The following is a 17,726-nucleotide window of genomic DNA, read 5'->3' as shown; positions in this document are numbered from 1 at the left end:
ATTCATTTTCATTCGTGATTTTGTCATTTGGGTGCTCTCTGTCTTCTTTTTGAGGAGCCTGGCTAGAGGTTTATCAATTTTGTTAATTTTTTCAAAAAACCAACTCTTGGTTTCATTGATCTGTTCAACTGTTTGGGGATTCTATATTGTTTATTTCTGCGCTGGTCTTTATTATTTCTCTTCTTCTGCTGAGTTTGGGGTGCTCTTGCTGCTCCCCTTCTAGTTCCATTAGGTGCTCTGTTAGCTTTTGAATTTGCACTTTTTCTAGTTTCTTGAAATAGGCCTGGATGGCAATATAATTTCCTTTTAGGACTGCCTTTGCTGCATCCCAGAGAGTTTGGATTGTTGTAATTTCATTTTCATTTGTTTCCATATATTTTTAAATTTCTTTTCTAATTTCCTGATTGGCTCAACCATTCTTCAGTAAGGTAGTTTTTAACCTCCACATTTGTGGAGGTTTTCCAGACTTTTTCCTGTGATTGATTTTAAGTTTCATAGCATTGTGATCTGAAAGTGTGCATGGTATGATCTCAATTCATTTATATTTATGTAGGGCTGCTTTATGACCTTGTGCACTTGAGAAGAAAGTGAATTCCCTAGCCTCCGGGTGTGGAGTTCTAAATATATCTGTCAAATACATCTGATCCAATGTGTCGTTCTGGTCTGTTGTTTTCTTAGTTACTTTCTGTCTAGTTGATCTATCCATTGTTGTTAAGTGGAGTATTAAAATCCCCTGCAATTAGCACATTCTTATCAATAAGATTGTTTCTGTTTGTGATTGTTTTATGTATTTGGGTGCTCCTGAATTTAGCGCATAGATGTTTATAATTGTGAGGTCTTCCTGATGGAGAGACCCTGTAATTATTATATAATGTCCTTCTTCATCTTTTGTTACTGCCTTTACTTCAATGTCCAGTTTGTCTGATCTAAGTATGGCTACTCTGGCTTTCTTTTGACTTCCAGTCACATATTAGATATTTCTCCATCCCTTTACTTTCAATCTGAAGGTGTCTTCGGGTTTAAGGTGAGTCTCTTGTAGACAGCAAATAGATGGATTTTTTAAGATCCATTCTGCTACCCTGTGTTGTTTGATTGGAGCATTCAGTCCATTTACATTCAGTGTTATTATTGAAAAATGTGTATTTAGATTCATAGTGTTCTCTGTAGAGTTCATGTTTGTATTGTTATCTCTGGTGTCTTCTATTCCTTGCTACATTTCTCTCACAGAGTCCCTCTCAGGATTTCTTGTAGGGCTGGTTTGGTGGTGATGAATTCTCTTAATTTTTGTTTATTTGGAAACACCTTTATCTCGTCTTCTATTTTGAATGACAGGCTTGCTGCATAAGGGATTCTTGGCTGCATATGTTTTCTGTTCATCACATTGAAGATTTCCTGCCATTCCTTTCTGGCCTGCCAAGTTTCAGTAGATAGGTCTATAACCACTCTGATAGGTTTCCCTTTGTATGTTAGGGCCCTTTTAGCGCTAGCTGCTTTCAGAATTCTCTCTTTGTCTTTATGTTTTGCCAATTTCACTATAATATGTCATGCCAACGGTTGATTCAAGTTACATCTGAGGGGAGTTCTCTGTGCCTCTTGGACTTCAATGCATATTTCCTCCCCAGATTGGGGAAGTTCTCAGCTATAATTTGATCAAGGACCCCTTTAGGACATTTTTCTCTTTCACCTTCAGGAATTCCTATAATATGGGTATTGTTCTATTTGATTATATCACTCAGTTCTCTCTCAAATTCTCCTTTTGTGCTCCTGGATCAATTTCTCTCTCTTATTCTCAGCTTCCTCTTTTTCTATAAGCGTGTCTTCTAATTCACCTATTCTCTCTTTGCCTCTTCAATTTGTGCAGTGGCAGCCTCCACTTTATTATGCACCTCATTTATAGCATTATTTTTTAACTCGTCACAGCTATTTTTAAGGTCTCCAGTTTTTGTATCAATAACTTCTCTGATATCTTCCATGCTTTTTTCAAGCACAGCAATTAATTTTATGACAATTGTTCTAAATTCTTGCTCTGTTATGTTGCTTATATCTGTTTTGAGCAATTCTGTAGCTGTGACTTCTTCCTGGAATTTCTTTAGAAGAGAGTTTTTCTGTTTCATTATTTTGGTTAGCTTTCTGTCTCTTTTCGGTTTTAAAAGCTTGTTATGCACTCTGCACCTGTGTGTATTGTTCTATTAATGGAGGCTCATTGATTTTCCAGGGTCTGTTCATTCTGGAAGTGTTCTTTTAATGGTGTCTCTTGTTTTCTCTTGTTGTGCCTTTGGTTATTTTATTTCCCTACTCAGTGATATTTGGATCTCTACACGATGTGCAGTTTGGCTTACTTCTTGAGGTAACCCTGAAAAGTAAGACAGACAGACAAACACACAGGGATCAAAAGATACAAACGCACAGACCAATCAAACAAGCCAACCAAAAGGAGAAAGAAAAAAAAAGAAGAAAAAGGGGGAGGAGACAAAAACAACAAAAGATAAAGGACAGTCTAAAAGCATAAAACCAGAAATTCCAGCTATAAATAAATAGTATTGTCGAGGCAGTGCTGTTGGAAGAACATATACAAAGAGAGCGGTGACAGGGATGTGGAGGAAGTGAAATTGAATGATGACCATGCAGAGAGACTAAAAGGTTTAATTCAGGGAGAGAAAGAGGAGAATATGGCAGCAGGTGAGGAGAAAAAAATGAAGATAATGTTACCCAAAGAACTTTAGAGTCTGATTATTCCAGAGAGAGAAAGGAAGGTAATGATGGAGGTGTAGAATATGTATCAAGAGAATAGATTAAATATGACTGTTCAGGCAAACCAATATCCTGTGTTTCCAGTCCAAAAGGAGAGGAGAGATAAGAATGGGGTAAGGGAAAATATATCTGAATAGCAAGAATTGATCTAATCATGGCAATGCATCAATGTTGACCTTGCCTGGGCTCCAAAAAAAAAAAAAAAAAAAAGGCAGCTCTCCAGTGCGGATGGGTGTGGTTTGGTGTAGGCAGGTCTTGTCTCCACTGAGTGTCCCATAGGCTGCTCTCCAAGGACCCCCCTTGGTGGTTGTGGGGAGAAGAATGGCAGTGCCCCAGTCCCTTCTAGAACCAAGCATTGCAACCCACTCTTTTGGGTCCAATCTCCCTGTGCCTCAGGCGGACCAAGTTATATTTTCCAAGCCCCACATTGTTTCCAGATCCTAGTCCAAGCACTTTAATGATACTGCCCGAGATGAGATGTACTCCCACAGTTGGGCAGCTTCCTAGCCAGGGATCTAGTAGGGGGAGAATGGGAGCAGTTTCTCCTGGCATCACCTGAGATCCAGGTGCTGAGCCCAAGGAAAGCACCCCAGCTAGAGAGAAAGGATCTCTCTCCCCACACCCTGTGGTTATAGATGGGATGATAGAATCTCTCTCCACCTTGGGCAGAGGTTTTTCTCTTTCCTAGAGACAGCTCTATGAGTGGTTTCAGCCTCTCTTTCTCTTCCCCTGGTCTCTCTGAAGCTCTGTGTGGCTCTGCGCAGCTCTGCGTGGAGGAGGCTCCCTCCCCTCCAAGACTCTGGATCCTCCTCGCCCCCATTTTTATCTTCCCCAGTTCACACTCATGCACCTATGAGGCTGTCTTCTTAATGGACTCTGTCTCTTTTCCTCCCAGACTCTTGTGGATCAGAGTATTATGGCTTCAGTCCTTCTTAGATTGATAGACACAAGTGGGTGAAACGTACAGAGCTCCCTACTTCTCCACCACCTTGCTGTTCTCTGCTCATTTCCTAATTTTTAAATGGATTACTGCTTTTGATTGATCTTGGAAGAGGCGTTAAAGAAAGAAAGAGATCACAAATTTATAATGTGGGCATACTTATATAGTATATATACCCCCACATCATAAATTTAAATTATTAGAACGTTTTACCTCAAAATTGTTTTGCTATGTTTGAGTTATAAAGTTAAGTTGCCAGATTAATTACATAGTTGCTTTAAAATTTAAATTTCTTATCATCTGACAGTCATTTTAATTCACAAAACTGTCATTTGGGAAAAATTCAACAGGGAATTCTTGTGATGATGTGTTATATGTGAATTCTCTCTTTGTCTCTCCCCACTGCTTGTACACACTCTTCCTAAAATTAAAATTTAAAATACTTCACTCTTACTCATGCCTAACTTGGAGCAAACATATAGCCACTGGGCTTGTAACATTGCCTTACAATAAAGAGCTTAGCTCACAACAACACACTGCATGACTGCTTTTTTTGCTTTCTTGCAAGTAAATGTGTATTTGTTAGATTTCGGTTTAATGGCTTGCACTGATTCCAACTTATGATATAGTGAGAAGAATGTCGAAATTTCAGAATACTTGCGCATGTGAAATAAAGGTACATGTGCAAAGTTGCATCAGACTTAACCACTTTCCAAACTCTGGAAACACAGCCTTCCAGCCAAATAAGAGGCACTTCTCCCCTCACGTTTTTAAACTTTAGCTAGCAGTTGACGAGGCTGGGAGAAGGGAAAGGGGAGAGGAAACTAAGCAAAGACAGTAATACGCCTTTCCCTGAGGGTGAGCAGCTGCTAACTATGGCCCTCTGCTTGGGTGAAATGAAGCAAAAGAAAAATTAAGCACTGCTTAATAAATTAATCTGAATATATTTTAATCACTGAATACTGATTGGATTTTTAGAATTTAAAATGATGATCCCTAAACATGGACAAGGATATCATCTGATCTGTACAACTTTCCACTCAGAGCCACAGTGAATTTACCCACACTGAATACTTTCTAAAGGGGTAGAGGGAAACAAAAATAAAATTTTGTTAGAATTTCATCATAAATCCTTTTTATTCAATGTACTTGATATAAAAATATTTAAATATTATATTAAATTTATATTACATAAAAATATTAAGAATTATGTTTCATCTTATAACTGGTTTGATTAAGGTGACTCAACTCTTGTGTATGTAATCATAAAATGGTTCATTTTTTCATTAACTATTATCCTCTGTATTCTTTTTTTTAACTTTATTTCTTTTGAGAGAGTGGGTATGTGCGCAAATGGGAGAAGGGCAGAAAACAAGGTATAGAGAGTGGATCCCAGGCAGGCTCCACGCTGCCAGTGTGGACTCTGATGTGGGGCTCAAACCCACAACTGAGGTCACGACCTGAGTCAAAATCAAGAGTCAGATGCTTCACCAACTGAGCCACCCAGGTACCCCTCATCTGTATTCCTTTGAAACTGCCTTTGTCTCTTTCCATTATAACATATTTCTAACTAATTTCATAACACTTCAAGTCATTTTCACTTATTAAAACAGCTTCCCCCATCACAAAAATATTGCATGACCTCCTTAAATATCGTGATAGTAATGTCCACCAATACTTCTCAACCCCCCAAAACCAGACCCTCTCTGACTGCGCCCTGTAGAATGTAGTAGTTCCTGTACAGTTCGGTAAGCGTGGATAACTAAATATCAGCCACTACCTCCTATTATTTGCAAGTAATAGGAAAGATTCACAAAGCTTTCCCTGTCTTCTTATAAAGAAATATTTCTGGTAGTCTCTGGGATCCCATTAGTTATTATAAAAAACAAAACAAAACAAAACAAAACAAACCCCCCCCCCCAAAATCCCACAAAAAAACTCTGATCTATTGTCATTATTAAAGGTGTGTTTATGCACGTAAAGTTGGAAACAGATCATTTTGCATCCCACAGTTATGTTTAAGCCATAAAAACTGAAGCTCCTTCTTAGTATCTGCAAATTATAACAAGCAATTTTGCATTAGCAATTTATTTTGTTGTGTGTCAGAATCAGTGTTATCTCTAAATTTTGAAAAAATTAGAGATGGAGACTATTTTTCAGTAGTACCCCATTCACAGATTTTTATGTTTGACTGACATTAATTACTATATCGGAATGACTAGATGGAAGATCCAGTTATAGATTCCATGTGGGAAGTACAACCAAATGGATTTTGGTTTTAGTGAAATAAATGAGGTAATTTCCCCCCCCCCCCTCATTTGTAGTTTCTAAATTTCTACAGTGATCTTATAGCAACTTTTTAATTTTACAAAGTAATTTTTAAATCCTATGAAATAAACGGAGCAATTATCATGATCAATTTCCAAAAGAAGAAACCAGGACATGCTCAAAGAAAAAAGGCACCAGGAAAATAGGCAGCCCCAGATCTCTCTGATTCCCAGGTTAGTATTTTTTTTTATCGCTACCCTACCTTCTAGAACAATTCCTGACACAAAGTGGTGATGTCCCCAAAGAACTTATTGAGGGCTCTTAGTGAAAGCATTAAAAATGTAAAATTACCTGATATACCAAAGTGACTTTAATTTCAGTTTTGGACCTCAGGTTTCCCTTGAGTTTATCTGACTGCTACTTTTTTCTTATATTCCAACCAAATAATTTATGTTTTTATAGCTAATAGTAAGGGGCCTACTTAAGAGATGGCATTTTAGTCCACACATTGTGCTCTGGTGAGCTACCTACAGCTTGGATCTTCTTCCAGGTTTCCTATTGGGGGATATGCTTCTTTCTCCTTCTGATTTAGACAGAATACCAAGGAGAAGCCAAATCACACATGCATGGTGCCTAAATAAAGCTGCTGGTTTTTCAGTACTTTATGGCATTGATGTTAGTATCCTTAGATGAATATAATCAAGTTAGGGAAAATTAAACCTTTCTGAAACCTCACAGAACAGTGTGGGATGCAGACTAGAACGAGTTATGCTTTCATCTCTTTGTGGAACAGTCACCACATGCAGTCCAGTACATCACACGAGCATTTAGTGCACTCCACAGCTTCTAAATGGTAGATGAAAGATGAGGCAGACATCAGAGGAAATTTCAGGCAATTGCAGTCAAACATTGTCCAGGAAGCTTCAGATAGAATAACATTCCATAAAAGCTAGAACTTGCTTCAAAACCTGGACTACTGAAGTGTACAATTAAATTCAGGGTTTTTTTGTTTTTTATTTTTTATTTTTGTTTTTCCTGACAAGGAAATTGTACACATTTGCAGAACTGTTACCTCTATGTTGATTATCAATCCAGATATTTGTAGTCTTCCAGAAAACTTTGAGGTGGTTGTTTTGTTTGTTATTCTGTTACTCAAAATGCTATAACCTACTTTAACGATTAAAAAATGAGAGCAACATCTGTATATATAGTGTCAGTTTAACAGAAAGAATTAGGAATGAAGAAAAGTGTTCAGTGTCTCTCTCTTAAAAAAAGCACAATGGCATAGATATAAATGATGGTTTGGTAACAAGAATCATGAATGTAATATAAAGATGCCAGTGTTTTAAGATAAAAGCAAAGCCAGCCAACAGACTTAAGAAATCAGCTGCTAGTTCATTAAAATATTTTTCACAGCTGCTATGATGTGTCTGGCACTGATACCAAACTTATCCAGCAATTCGCCAGGTTTTCCACTTTGAGGCACTTTTGACACTGCCGGCTGATGAACAAGGGTGTCAGGCTCCCCAGACGCAGCTCCACATACAGCTTCTCCAATGCCACCTTCCTGTTGGTGATCCTCCACTGTGATAATCCGGCCGCCTGTAGATTTGGCATTGGAGATGATGTTGGCAGCATCCAAGGGTTTAATGGTAAATTGGTCAATGACATGGATAGAAATACCTTGTTGAGAAAGACTGTCAGCAGCTGCTAAGGCTTGATGCAGAGTAACTCCAGCTCCAATAACTGTGACTTTGTCACTGACACTCTGGTGGATGACCTTGGCCTGTCCTATCTCAAAATTTTCTTGTGGGGTATAAATAACTGAAGTTTCTGGTTGGCTGGTCTGAATGAAGCACATTCCTTTGGTATTGGCAGCCAGATAAAGAGCATGCTCTGTGGAAATGGCATCACTTGGATAGAAACTGGTACAGTTGGGAATACTTCAGAACATGGCTAGATCTTCCAGGGCCATCGGCGGGGGGGGGGTCTATCTTTATCAATGGATACCCCACGGGGGAACCAATGAGATTGATTTTGGTTTGAGATATGGCTCCCATCCTTATCTGATCGAATGCTCTGGTCAAAAAGGCAGCAAAGGTACTACCAAAGCAATGGTTCAACCACATGTGACATAGACTACTGTCACACCCATCATGTTTTGTTCAGCAATAAAACACTCAATAGAATGCTCAGGGTGCTCTTTATTGAATATCTTGGAAAAGGTGGAGTTTTTTGTGTTACATCCGGAACAATAACTCTTTCATTTGCATGGCCTAGTTTCGCCAAAGCCAAACCAGATGCTTTCCTGTAGCTAACTTGTAGCCAAGTACACAACCAGGCAGACAGGTCATTTTTCTATTCCTGATGCTGATTTGAGGTGAGTCTTCAATGGGAGGTTTTGGTATGAGATTCCTGTTGGTCTGTATCTGACTCTCAATTAATTCGATGATTGCATCTACTCTTTCTTTTGGCATTGGCTTTCCATGCCAATTTTCCGCATCCTCAATATTTGGAATACCCTGGCCCTTGAAGGTCTTTGCAACTATGGCAGTGGGCTTGTTTTTCTTTCAGTCGTTTGCCAAAACTCTTGGCATAACCCCTCCACATCATAGACATCCACTAGGTAAGTATTCCACCCAAAGACTTCACAGCAATTCTGATAGATGTCTGTGCGGTGCCTAAGAAGTGTGACTCCACTTTGTCCTAAGCGGTTCACGTCTAAGACTGCCACCAGATTGTCTAAATTGTACAATGTGAGAAGCACAGTCCAAAACCTCCCCAAAGCCTTCTGAGGATTCGCCATCCCCTAGAAAGCAGAACACCTGGTAGCTGGCTTTGTCCAAGTACTTGCCAGTATAAGTCATTCCACACACAGCATCTAATCCTTGCCCCAGTGATCCTGTTGCCATATCAACAAACGGCACTCTTGAGGTGGGATGTCCGGCCGAGTCACAGTGAATCAGCCTCAGGCTCAGCAAGTCAGATTCGCTGATGTTGCCCACCTCTGCCCAAGTGGCAGAGAGGACTGGAGCAGCATGGCCCTTTGAGAGAATGAATCAGTCGTTGTCAGGGTGTCCTGGGTCTTCCTGTTTATACCTCATGGTGTGGAAGGAGAGCGCGGACATGATCTTGGCTGCGCTGCAGCATGACGTGGGATGGCTAGCGCTGGATACGCATGTGGCCCTGATGAAATGGGTTCACAAGCTGTAGGCCATGTCTCGCAGCATCTGCACTGTGTTCCCATCAGGCTTGCAGTTGCTGACCAGGACAGTATGCTCATCAGTTCCCTCAGAGCAAATGGGGCTTGTGCCCCTGTCACTGGTCTGTGACGTGACCTCAGCCCCTGGCGCCGCCTCTTCCAGGAAGTGAGCACCGCCAATGAGAGTCGCGGGAAGAGAGGCTTTGTCTCAAGATTCAGGGGCTGCTGTGCACCCCTTATTCTCCTTCCATGCACCGCTGTGACCTTCTGCACTCAGTGCAATGTATTTTTTCTATTAATTTTGTCACTTACATGTTCAACATTATTAAAAATAGTTACAAGTTCTTTATACCTTTCTTCATGTTAAAAATTCAAAAGGGATCATTCTCGTTTCCATGTGTTATATGGAGAAATTGATGAGGTTGTGTTTTTCTTTTAACGCCTCCTGCGTATATTCAGGATTTCCCCACTGCTTTATAACTGGGCGTTAATAGAAATGACCCAAAGTCACTTTCAATCTAACCAGTATGGTAACATATGCCAGCAGAGGCTTTCTCAGAACAACTGAAAATTCTGTCTCTGACTCATAGAAGTGCAATGGCTTATTTGGCCAAAAGTTGCAGGAAGAACAGATTAAAAACCACTCAGTGGCAGAGTATCTAGTAGTGCAACGTTCCCAGTGCGCCCTAACACACTACGTTACTGTGAGTGATATGTTTTAAGTTTATTTACTCATTTTGAAACATAGAGAGGACAAGTAGGGGAAGAACAGAAAGAATCCTAAGCAAGCTCCTTCCTGTTAGCAGGGAGCATGACGGGGGACTTGAACTCACACATGGTGAAATCATGACCTGAGAGGAAATCAGTCCCTGGCTTAACTGACTGAGCTAGCAGGTGCCCCGCTTTGAGTAATTTTTAATATAAAATGAATTTACTGACATTAATTATAAAACTAAATTTGTGACACTGAGCTCTTCTAGCAGATGAGGGTCATTGTGTGTCATCAGAAAAACAGAAGTATGACAGTATATCCTTTTTCATGCTGCCATGGTAAGCATCTTGATTCTTGAGTAATAGTACTTAACATTGATTCTATATTAAAATCATGACATAGGGAACAACACGACAACAAAACAATATTGGGTCCACCCCAAACGGAGTAATTAGAATGTGTGGGAATAGAGTCTGGGAGGCTATATATTATTTAATACACTTGTTGATTCTAATGTTTAGTCAAAGTTAAGAACAGATAAACTGCAGATAGACTTTAAGATGGGTGGTTCTTAATATTGGTTGTAGTTTAGAATCATCTGGAGAGTTGTTTGAAACCTCATGTCCAGGCTGCATTCCAAACAAATTAAATCATAATTTCTGCGTGATGGATAAAGGTATCAGTCATTTTAAATGCTCCCCAGATCATTATCCACTAAGGTTGTAAACAACTAATTCAGGGCAGTCTCGCTGCTTTACTCTTCATACCTCTCTTACATTATATCTCAGATAAACATTTTATTTAGTTATTTATTCGTAATTAATTTTTAATGTTTATTTATTTTGAGGGGTGGGAGAGAGAGAGAACACGAGATGGGCAGAGAGAGGGAGTCACAGACTCCTAAGTAGTCTCCAGGCTCTGAGCTGTCAGTATGTGCCCTACAAGGGGCTTGAACTCACAAACCGTGAGACAGACCATGATCTGAGTTGGAGTCAGATGCTAATTGACTATGCCACCCAGGCACCCCTCTGAGATAAACACTTTAAATATTATTTGCCACTTGAGCTAATTCTGTCATTTTAATTTTAAAGGGTACATATTAGAGTAAACCATAATGGTATGATATGAACTAGCTCTTAAGATTTGCTGAAGGAATGTTGGAGTTGGAAAAGTCCTTAAGGTCATTGTGGATTCATTCTCCCCATTCTCTTCGCAAGTTAATGTTTGTTTATCTTTTTTAGACAAATAAAGGAAGACAAAATAAAAACAGAGTTGACTAGGGTTGAGAGTAAATATGGGAATTAGAGAAAAAAGTTTTCAGAGCATCATACCAGCACACTGGTAGTGTCAGACAGGAAAGCAATGAATACAAACAAAGGTAGCTCACCATTATTTTGGATGAAGAGAGCTCTAATAAATCCAAACAACTGGTAAACAACATAGCATAAAAATGATCTATGAGGCCGCATTCACATGAAAAAACATGGGATATTTAGGAACTACTTAACATTTCTTTTCACGTTCCTCAATTTTTCCATTCATTTGAAAATATTGCACAACTATTTCCCAGAGTATTAAATAGAAAGTTATTAACATAAGTATAGGTCAGTTTTGTTAAGAAAACTATGTGGTTTTGAAGATTTAATACTTCAAATTCACTTTTGTGAATTTCCCCTTGTCATTCAATGAGACTGTGTGGATTTTTATATGATATAGCAAATAATAATTTATAAATTATCTATAAAATATTTTAAAGGTTTCTGAGATTTTTTAAAAGGAAGTCTGGAAAGTTATATATAAATTATTAATATTTTCTTTAAGCACTATAATCTTTTAAAATATACAATTGAAAGTAACAATAGAAGTATAAAGTACTTTGATTTTGCAAAACCACTCAATGTGACTGTGAACACAATTTAGTCAAATAAATCAAAGCAATGATACCACATTCTATTTTCTCCATTTAGAAGTGGCTATTACTGACAAAAGGCCTGCCAAAAAATTTAAGCCAACATGTTAAAAATTCAGTTGTGTTCGTAAAAGTCCATCACTCATTTTAGAAGTAATTTTGGGAGATAGTCAAAAGTCTTCTGAAATAGGAGGAAATTATTTATTAATTTTGGCTTATTCACACACAGCAGCGATTGGCAAACTCAAGTGGCTCATGGGCTAGGAGGTACCATGAACAGTACATGAATGTTGGATATAAAACAAGAGCATTGGAGTGGTCATGACAAACTGGAGACTATAAACCCACCTAAAGACACTGAAATTTGAAAAAATTGTGAACATTTTGTTGGACAAAAAAAAAAAAATCCATGGAAACCAAAAAATGTATCTTCAGGCTGCTGGTTTTGACCCCTGATTCAAAGAATGTTAAATGTAAATAAAATATATTGTTTTACATTTGTTTACAATTTGTACTATGAGTCTTTTCTTATGGTATGGAGAAGTATTTGTTATAGTGCATACGTCGTCGAATGAAAATAAAACCTAGGAGGATCGCTTGTACAAATAGCTACGGAGGGAAAATTAAAGTGGCGGAACTAGTAAGTGGAGCCGACCAGCCTGCAGGAGAGAAAATAAAGCGTACATACTGATCACTGAGGAGCTCTACCCCGGTTTGTAAAACTACACATTTTTGTTATGTGAGAGCGAGTTACTCGTTATTTAGAGGTTAGGAAAATGGATGTTTCCCGGATATCTGAACTGTTGAATTTTGTCAAATGGGATTACATAAAAGAAAACCACAAATGCTGACTTCATCTTTTTTCTTCCTTTGTTTGAATCTGGTTAGTTTAGGAGGCTGACTACAGAGCGAGTGAGGAAAATATTCTTGGGTTTAAGGCCGTAAAATTCTTGGTACTCTGTTTGCTGGAATTATTGTTTTGAAAATCATGGCTGGTGCTATTATTGCCTATCATACATTTCCCATAGTTTATAGAATTCTTATTTGGGGGAGGAGGGAGCAGACAATAACCTATTTAGGAAAGTAAGCCCTAGCCTTACTGTGGTAATCATTTCACATTATATACAGTGTATTAAATTATTACATTGTATACCTTAAACTTATACAATTTTTTCAATTATATCTCAGTCAAGTTGGGGAAAAATAGAGTGCTTCTCTGCTAAGCTTAATTATCTCTGTCTTTTTAATCTGTTTTTAATGACTGATTTTTTTTTCTGTTCTGCTTTTCGAAATAGCTAGTAATTTATTATTATTCTGCAGTGCTAGATTTTACTTTGTTAAAGTCTTTAAAAGAAAGTTGGAGTTTGTTCTACCAGGCAGCCTGGTAATCTTACGAATTTTAAGTTTGTTAAGGTGGATAGATATAGAATATCCTTCACTCTGAGGTTAGTTTGGTTCCCACAAAAGCCTAGCCTCTCTGGGGGTTCTCCACTGAGCGCCCTGAATGTACCTGGTTGGTCAAGACTCAGGTATGTCTCAGCCCTGTTGGCTCTGGGAACTATTTGATTTATTGCCCCCAAGTTGTCCCTTGCCTGGCATTTTAGAAATCTACCTTATGCAAGGATACACCTTTGGAGATGTTTGGAGGTCTTTCTCCAGACATTTTCCTTCTCGCAAGCACACTCCCTCCAAAATTCTAGCTAATTCAGCCCTCTGGAGCTCCTGTCTCTCTTCCCTTACCTCCACAAGACTGGCTTGCTCTGCGTAAGATAGTCTTCCCTCTAATGCTGTCTGGAAAGGGCCTCCAGGAAGATGATATGGCTCACTTCATTTGTTTCCCTTCTTTAGGGATAACAGTTCTGGGCTGTTTTCCAATCTATGAAAACGTGTACAGTTTGTTTAGTTTTCTAGTTGTTTATGGCTGGAGGGTAAGTCTTACTCCAGTTACCTGCTCATAGCCTCCCGCTGTTATTTTATATGCCCCTTATATGGGGCAGATCATTTCCAGATAACTATAGCCCAAACTGCACCATACTCTATTGCCTTTCACACAGTGACATTACCACTCTGACCCCAGAAGACTTTGGAGTCTAAGATTCCCACCAAGAAGTGGGGACAGAGGGATTAGAGGGCGGATTTGGTGAAGGGGTGTCTAGGTGTTGTCAATGGCCAGCATGTGGGGAGACTCTAAGCCCAAGAACTCTGAAGGATGGGATAGCTTGGGGTCCTTACAGACACAGGATTTATCTTACCTATGGCTAACAGATGTTGGGTGAGGCTTGGGTATACAAAGCAAGGAGGCCCTAAATGGCTAGAAATCTCCTTTTGGGGAACTATGTTTCAAACAATTGGATGCATTAAATTTTGAGTTTGTCACCATCAGGCTTTTGAGTTACGAGATCCCAGCCTGCTGTAAAGGTAAAGACAAGAAGGTCCTTGGTACAAGGGGCATCTATAAACCATTTACATAACTCCCTATTAAAAGACATTTTATAATTTCTCTCCCACAAACACTGTCACAAACAAGTCAAGAGGAAAATTACATCCTATATTAAACAAAGACTAATTTTACTAATATAATCAGTACTTCTAAAAATAAGTAGGATAAAATGATAAAATAGCAAAGGCCTACTCCTAAATCAACCCTGAAAAATAAAAAGCAGCCGAAACAGGAAGGAAATGGCAGTTGGAAGTAAAATCACAACTGGGAGAACCCTCACGGGGGATGGGAACTAGCGAGTGACTAGTGACGGGCTGGGAGGCGGGCAGGGGACACAGCAGTCGCCGGGGAAGAGGACAGCTGTGGCACTGGGGAGGATCTGGAGAGCCTGTCACTGCAGGTCGTGTCTCTCTTACTTCACCTTCCGGAACGTGGCACATCAGTGGCCTCCCGACAGGCTGAGACACTGGCAGAGAAGACAGAGCCCCGCTGATATAAGGAGCTGAGGAAAATGGGTGTGAGAAGGCCAACCTCTCGCACCTTCGCTCTTCCCGTGCTCCTGTCAGCAAAGGTTCGGCTGTCCCTGGAGCTCTTTCTCCTGAGACTTGACCCTGTTTGTTCTCAACTTTTCCAAGAAAAACACATTTAAGAATATGACTTTCAGCATTTCCCCAATACATATTACAAGATAGGAGAGCTGATTCCATCAGTGAAATGTGATGCCACAGGGTCAAAAAAAAGACATACTTGAGGAGTACATGTGCTAGAAAAGAATTAAAAAAAAAATAAATTTGGGGCGCCTGGGTGGTTCAGTCAGTTAAGCGTCCAGCTTTGGCTCAGGTCACGATTTCATGCTCTGTGAGTTTGAGCCCCACATCAGGCTCTGGGCTGACAGCTCAGAGCCTGGAGTTTGGAGTCTGCTTCGGATTCTGTGTCTCCCTCTCTCTTTCTGCCCCTCCCCCACTCGCACCTGGTCTCTCTAAAAAAATTAATAAACATCAAAAAATTTTTAAAAATAATTAAATTGAACAACACATGCCACATTAAATACACTGATTAGAAGAGATGAACCAATAATTTTAAATGAGCACAATATATATTCAAGCAAGTTGGGGAAGAATATGGTGACAAATCACAAGGATAAGAAATTACTTTAAAAATAATATATACACATATTAGATATATTATATATGATGTATTAAAAATAAGATATATGATATACATTAAAAATAAGATATATTGTTAAAAATAAGCTACAGAATATTTTGGACATGGTGTCTTGCCCATAATCAATATTATTTAGTGGTTGAGTCTGAATAGGGAAAACATTAAGTCCTTTATTTTCAAAACCCAAATTAAAATGAAAAAATAATCTCAGAACATATGGTTTGTATAGTTGTTGGCAATTCAAAATTTAGGAATGAGGTAGGAGCTGGAATAGATTATGTGATCGGTAAACAATTAGTAACAGGTGAAAGAGCCAGAATAAGAATCAAATGCTTATCGAATTGGTGGTAACATAGATCTCAGGAAGCTGACTGGAACTGGGCTGGACTCAGGGAATGGGGTAGGGAGGGCATAAGTTGTGTCCTAGGAAATGGTTAGAGCACAGAAATAAAGTGTAAATGTTTTGGATTAACTGCAGTCATCAATAGATTAATGTCTCTATAGCCTATATTGCAAGGGTGACCTTCATGGTGTAGATTCACACAAAATGCACTTTCACACACTTAAGAGCCATATGAAAATGCCTTGTCCCTAGATTCATAGACCATCTGGTTACAAATTTTTATTTACAATTTAATCTATCAGTCTATTTATCTATCTGTCTATATTTTTTTTAATGTTTATTTATTTTTGAGAGAGAGAGACAGAGCACGAGTGGGAGAGAAGCACAGAGAGAGGGAGACACAGAATTGAAACAGGCTCCAGGCTCTGAGCTGTCAGCACAGAGCCCGCGATGCGGGGCTTAAACCCGCAAACCATGAGATCATAACCTGAGCTGAAGTCCGACGCTTAACTGACTGAGCCACCAAGGTGCCCCTAATCTATATGTTTTTAAATGGATATATTTGTTGATTAAATATATATATCTACACACACATATCTAGGCACATCCGACTTCATTTTGCCTACGGTTTCTTCCCATGCTTAGTTTTCTCTTTTCATTAAGTGGCAAGATTCTCTCCTGGACCAAAGTCTACTCAGGCTCCTCAAACTACTTTTATCTAGGCCTGGAATTTTAGATTTCCTGTTCTTCTTTGCATTGTCCAATTATAGCAAGAAAATCAGTCCAGCCAGAATCCCCAATCCTCCATATCTGATCAACCTTGATATTTGTATCTAAGCAGGCTCCTGATCCTCCACCATCTTCCAGGTGATGTCGGAACACCCTGCACTCACTAAGGCAATAACCTTGGAAAGTTGGTGTAGCCAGAATGCCCTCATACCCCTGATGTTTCCTCTTAGTAATTTTCCATCCATGAACCCTCACCCTGATCCTTGGCTATAAATTCCCAGTTGACCAAGCTGTATCCCCCACTGAAAGCCTCCAATGCAGTGATCCTTACACTGGCAAAGGCCTCCCTCTTAAATAAAGCCCGCCTTACCATGCTTTAGCAAGCCTCTTGAATAATTATTTTTCTTTACTATCAGTCTCTGTTCCACTCCCATTTTCAAAAGAGGATTTAAGAGACAATCACGTATAAAACAGCTTTCCTTTACCCCACCATCTTTATTTTCTTCAGAGTCATTATACTCTTTGAGATAAAAAATAATTGTATATATTAATGAATTAATAATTAGCTAATTTACTAACACATTGCACTGGAATATGAGCTGAGTGTTAGCAAGAGTACTGTTGGGGAGTATTTCCAAAGCCTGGCACACAGGAGACAAGTATTTGTTGAATTACAGTCTGTGGAATCCTAACAGAATACACGTAAAAGACCCATAAACACTGGGAGAAGAAAACAGAAAAACTAGTTGGAAGGAATCTTGAATATGTAGAAAGGGCCCTTAATGGGTGAACAAAGACTCAATGGGGAAAAAGCCTTGGTCAAGGTAACTTAGGTGAGCAGAGGGCCTTTTGCCACACTAGGACGTGTGCCATCTCCTAACAGTCTAACCGGGAGGCAGCCAACCTCAGTGAGGCTGGAACCTCCACGAGGACGGCCTCCTAAGAGGCCATTCAGGTGTAGGGGGAGCGGGGGCGGTGGGGGGGAGCGGTGTGTGCACCAGAGCAGACGATGTTCGAGGTCCGCACTCGGGCCTGGGACGCCACTAGCCAGCAGCGCCTAGCACCGGCGAGCCCAGCTCAAATGCCACGCCTCACACTGGGCGCTGGGCCAAGGTCACCGACGCCCGAAACTCCCTCTCACTGCTCCTCGCCACAGCTCCTTAGGCTGTCGGCGGGCCTAAAACTGAAAAGTCCAACACGGGATAAAAAGACTCGGTGTTGGTTCCCGGGGAGGTTTTAGAGAACCGTACTTGCCCCGCCCCTTC

The 17,726-nt window shown here is 39.7% G+C and overlaps 1 protein-coding gene across 1 annotated transcript; it reads right to left on the bottom strand.

Moving 5' to 3' along the window:
* Positions 1–7,349: 7,349 nt before the first annotated feature.
* On the bottom strand, positions 7,350–9,192 carry TKTL2 (transketolase like 2). The gene is given in 8 exon segments (XM_029949604.1): positions 7,350–7,935; positions 7,937–8,072; positions 8,075–8,203; positions 8,206–8,271; positions 8,274–8,528; positions 8,531–8,714; positions 8,716–8,890; positions 9,005–9,192. Coding segments are annotated over 8 exon segments (1,614 nt in total). The 5' UTR covers positions 9,088–9,192.
* Between the last annotated feature and the right edge of the window lie 8,534 nt (positions 9,193–17,726).

Source organism: Suricata suricatta, chromosome 1 (assembly GCF_006229205.1).
Source record: "Suricata suricatta isolate VVHF042 chromosome 1, meerkat_22Aug2017_6uvM2_HiC, whole genome shotgun sequence".
NCBI classification, from domain to species: Eukaryota; Metazoa; Chordata; class Mammalia; order Carnivora; family Herpestidae; genus Suricata; species Suricata suricatta.
The sequence above is the reverse complement of the archived record's forward strand: the minus strand, read 5'-3'. Positions and strand labels throughout refer to the sequence as shown.